Here is a 5,146-nt window from a genome sequence, read left to right as displayed (position 1 = left end):
GAGGGGGGGGGAGTCACATAACTGGACTGCTCTCAATTTTGAGGACAAGCATAAAATACCCTCTAATATTTATACTCCAATAGCCATTTAAAGCAACAAGCTGTGCCATAAAATGCTTGGGAACAAGAACCACATGTGCTACAGAGAGGGCACTGAATATCCTTACATTGACAGAGTTTGGCAGAGAAAACCTGGAGAGTATTGCTGGGCAGACAATAGCTCATAATGAACTACCTGTGCTGCACTCAAAGTAAGTTACCTTCAAGGGGAACCACTGAAAAAAACCCCCTACTCAAGTGACAAGTATAATTAAAGGCTCTCAAAATTCCTGAGTGAGAATCCATAACAAACTGCTCGCAGAATTACAACATATACATAGTGGATACTCACTAGGACTCGCTCACTCATGTTCTGTCCAAAAACAAACTTGTTGCTAGATGCATCTGCATTGTTTGTAGAGTTCTCTACACTGAAAAAAACCCAAGAAATAAACCAGGTTTACAAGACCGAAAATAATACCTCTTTTATTTTCTACTAATAAAATTCCTCAGAAAGTGAGTGATTGTCACTGGCTTTAAAGAAGTAAGCACTGATTGACACAAACATAGGTAAAAATTAATTCAACTTAACACGAGAGCACATTCTAGTTCTACAGAACGAGAATTCTCTCAGAATGACAACAAATGCTTTTGTCTCTGTAAAAATCTTCCCCTTCAGATAACTAATAACATACAAAGCAATGCTGAGTGCTAAGTGAGGGCTGATTGTCTAATCATATAACATGCTTTTTTTAAAACAGTACTCTACATGCACAGAGCTTGAACTACTACATATTTTTAGGCCAATTCTCTCAAAAAGGGAAAGAACTGAAACAAAAGCACTTCCAATATCGTAACTGAAGCAAAGGTAGCAGGGATAAGTAATGCCTTTTATCAGACTAGCTGCAATACCACAGCTTCTCCACGAAGTTTCACAATCAAATATCAGCCTTTACTTCTTCCTTATAGAATAAGCGTCCTCCTCCCATTAAGTATTTTTATTAACAGATTTTAAATCCTATTTAGGAAGGACAACAGTTTTATTCTTTTACAGACTCAAGTTATTGTTCCTGTCCCTTTCCATCAGGCACACCTTTCTAAGACACCAGCTTGCTCACGAAGTGAACATACAAAAGGCAGACCATTCTGAATCAAGCCTACATGCATTTCACCAAGTTTGGAAAATGGGGACTCACATCAACATGATTCAAGTGAAACCAAACAAACCTTTAAACTGTACATGTAGAGTTGCTACTTCTGAATAAGGGGATTCCTAGAACAGAGGAGATCCTCAGTGGAAGACAGCTCTACCTACTAAGGGAATTAAATACCACAGTTCTGAGCTCTAAATGCCGACAGGGAACCCAGTGTGGCCTACCAGCATCTGCTATGCAACCTAGCACATTTACAGTTTTTAAAGAATTGACAGTGTTACACGAAGGGAGGAGTTTCCTTTTACAAGTTGATTACCATAATGCTTTGCCATCTCAGCTGAAAATCAGAGCCAACTCCCCTTAGAGAAACTATTTTTTTTAAGACAAGTCCAAAACTAGGTTTCTGGAAATTGACTCACCATGAATAAATCCTCCCAAAGTAAACACTCAAATGAAATTACAGGAGATGTCATGTGAGTTGGAAAATACGAAAAAAGTATTTCAGCATTTGAAGGTCACATATTAGTAGTTATTGTCTGCCAAATCTGATTGAACAAATCTGACACTCTCTTGTAAAGACATTGACCTGGCATCAAGAGGGCAAAGGTGTTCTCTACCTCTCCAGTGCATCATCTGAAAAGTTCAGCATCAAAAGTTCATCGGACTGCAAAACTGCCCACTGCATGGTAAACAACAGGATCTTAAAAATGCTAAATGTAAGGACAAAGCAAGAATGTATTGGTGCTTTTCCTACAACTATTTCATGGCCTCAAATAATCTGAACTTCAGCTTACTCCAGGAGCAGAGATGTTGCTCTACATCATCACTCTTGGTGGGATTTCCTCTCACGCTTTTCCAGTTATTACCTGAATTCACAGCTCTGTATCTTCTGTTTTCTACTCATTCTGTACACTACTTCATTTTTTTGACCACTACGAAGCTAGCATTTTCACAGAGCTGTATCCCTACCTCAGCCTCAAGTGAAGGCTGTCAGCTCAGAGCTCATCACTACATAAGACAGGATTAGCAGTTTTCTCCTGGCTGCCTCTCTTTACCTATACATCACATTTCTTCTGATGTTATTGCCTCATCAGAAGTTCTTTCAAAATACTCCCACAGTTAGGCTCCTACTTATTCATACAGGCCCTCTACATTACTCTGAAAAGCTTACTATCATGAAAAAATTTTAACTACTCTTCCTTTTATCCATATCATATATGAAACATACTGAACAACACAAATACAGTGCAGATCTCCACAGGATTCTACTGGTAGCTCAAATTTAGTCCATCACTGTTTCTAATCATTCATGAGAAGACTTCTCATCTCATGCTTGTTGGTTCTCTGAAGAGGTTTTGGTGAGGATGTGGTCAAATAAATAGTATCAAATGCATCTCCCTTGACCAGATGATTGAGGATTCCCCAAGATCTGAAGACTGCCATCTCATTCTTCAGAAGCCTGGGTGCTCACTGACTCAGTCTAAGCCCTGCATCCAATAAAGAGCAGAATCATAAAGAATTTTCAATAAAGAGTAAGGAGAACTGTTCTATTGGTTTCCCTGCAGTCTCACCTGGAACTGATGTACTGTAGAAAATAGTTTGTTGCAGAAGGTGTATCTGATGTCAGAAGGCCAGCATTCTGCACGTCAGCAGTTTCATCACTTTCATCTCCTAGCTAGAAAAAGAACAAGTATGTATCAATAGCTTTTCAACTCATTCTTTCCAAAGACAAAGTTCCATCCACAAATACCTTCTACAATAAAACAAGGTAAGTCTATGTCCCAATGTTACACTTTCTTTTATTATGCTAGGAAACCTGTGCAAACCTGTCTTCAATAGGAGTACTAACAATCCAACTCAGTTATTCTGTGCACAAGTTTGAGCCCAGGCTGCCCCATTTTTCCATCTTTTCTGTGAAGTCTTGGTTGCATGGAAGCATCTTAGGACAACACTTCAACTTAATTCTAACCCAAAAGGTAAGAGAAAACACTACATTGTAGTGAGCTTTAGCTGTTACTTATGATTGCAGTAGATGCATTTATTTTTGAAAAAGCTTCTTATGCTACTTAACAGAATTCATTTATTAAATGTCCAGAAGACTAATTTTATTGAACAGTCAACTCCACTGTGTTCACAGCTTTTAATTTTACATATATACATGGAGGTTTTAACCTTTTCATATAGTAGCTTCACAGTACTTCATAAACTCTTAGTCAAGAGAACAAACACGTGTTTACCTTAACTCTATCTCTTAAGTTTTGCCCAAACACAAATGCTTGCTGTGCATTTAGTTCAGCCTTCTCACAGCTGTCATCATCTGAAGTATTGTTGGACTCCTTTTTCTGACATTCTGCTGCCTAAAGAAATGGAAAAAATGTAGCCTAAGAAGTTGAGTTTCTCTAAATAAAAACACCTTACAACAAGGTGAGTCACACACTAATTTACAATGACAAGCCAATAACACTTCCAGATCTACAAGGCACATTTTGCATTTAAATAATGTCTCTGTTGTTGTTTAAGTGTTTTTCTTAGCAAATCACAGAATAGTTAAGGTTCAAGGGAATTTCTAACAACCATTTGGTCCAAACTGTGTTCAAAGCAGCATCAACTTCAAACATATATTCGACTGCCCAAGATCTCACATCAAGTTTCAAAAAATCCACATGTGACAGTTTTACATTTTGGTAGTCTGGTTCAATGTTCAACTACACTAAGTATGATAGCTTTGTCCTAAAACTCATCTGGAATCCCCTTCACATCACACCTGCAGCTTCTCATCTGTTTGACAGACACTTCCTAATTTCATTCTTATCTTGCCGCCGCCTACCACTTGAGAGCTGAGGGAAACAATCCAATTCCCCTGCCCTAGTCCAAGAAGAACATACTCAGCTTTTTCATTCTTTCATCCCACATCCTGAGCTCCAGCCTCTAGTCCCCTCGGTCATTTTTAAGTGTCTTTCATATACTGTCAAGCCCCAAACTATATATGGTATTCCTGATGCCATCCCCCAGTGGCACAAAAAGGGAAAGATCACTTTCCTGAACTTAATGGCTGCAGTTTTAGTAAAGCAGACCATAAGTTCCCTTAATCAATAAAAGGATATGCTACTTATTCATGTTAGACCTATTGTTCATCACTGCTGCACAGCATCTGAAGGCTCCTAAACCTTTTGTTCTGCTATGGACTTTCTATTCTGCACCTCTGCCACCTGCCTTCCACAAGTGGCTTTGTGACCTCTTCCTGCACCTGCTGTGGTGGCACTTTTCCTGAATATTCCCACACTGTAGTTCTTGTTCCACTGTACTCAGAGCCCTGCACTTACAAACCCTTCAAGTAGTGTTGGAAAGCAATTGCAACCTGCAGGGGAATCACTCCCTTCCGCTTCTGTCCTAACTTCCTACCCCATAGCTTTTGACACTGATGGGAAGACCCAACACTACACACACACACAAAGCCTCACAAGTGATCCATATACAGAAGTTGCCCCTCAGCAAAGCACACTCCCATCAGCATCAACAGCACCATAAGCAGAAAAGAACCCCAAAACCACAGGAAGTCTGAGCATACTCTGAAGAAAACTATATAGTTACTATGGGAAGAACATCGGGGGTACCACCTGCTCCACTGGAGAGGACACTCAGGGGGAAGATGCCTGTCTAGGGAACCCATTACTAGTCTTTATGGCTGGCCAATGTGAAGTTTTCCCTTTTCTTTCCCTTTTTGATTTCCCTTCCTCCAACATAAAAATAACTGTCACCCTTAGAAGCAATATTATCAGCTATAGATCTGCGAATAAATTCTGCATGTGAGAACTTGTCTCAACACTTTCCATGCAGTATCAGGATCCCCAAGACTTGCCTGCACAGCTGCTTTCTAGCCAGTCCTTCTGCAGTCCTTGTGACACATGGGTTCTCTCACCCTCGGTACAGAATTTTGCATTTGCTGACCATCAG

At 39.8% G+C, this 5,146-nt stretch overlaps 1 protein-coding gene across 5 annotated transcripts in view; it reads right to left on the bottom strand.

Annotated features, from left to right (window-relative positions):
- The window catches only part of RANBP3 (RAN binding protein 3), a 41,512-nt gene that overhangs the window by 9,577 nt on the left and 26,789 nt on the right, over window positions 1–5,146 (bottom strand). For all 5 annotated transcript variants that reach the window (XM_017739793.1, XM_017739798.1, XM_017739788.1 and 2 more), the window contains 3 exons: window positions 3,430–3,549; window positions 2,764–2,867; window positions 391–469 (listed from right to left, as the gene is read on the bottom strand). In XM_017739793.1, the coding sequence (XP_017595282.1) occupies window positions 391–469; window positions 2,764–2,867; window positions 3,430–3,549 (303 nt within the window). The remainder of the gene's footprint in view (window positions 1–390; window positions 470–2,763; window positions 2,868–3,429; window positions 3,550–5,146) is intronic.

This window comes from Corvus brachyrhynchos, unplaced genomic scaffold, assembly GCF_000691975.1.
Source record: "Corvus brachyrhynchos isolate BGI_N302 unplaced genomic scaffold, ASM69197v1 scaffold130, whole genome shotgun sequence".
NCBI classification, from domain to species: domain Eukaryota; kingdom Metazoa; phylum Chordata; class Aves; order Passeriformes; family Corvidae; genus Corvus; species Corvus brachyrhynchos.
This window is presented reverse-complemented; position numbering and strand designations above follow the sequence as displayed.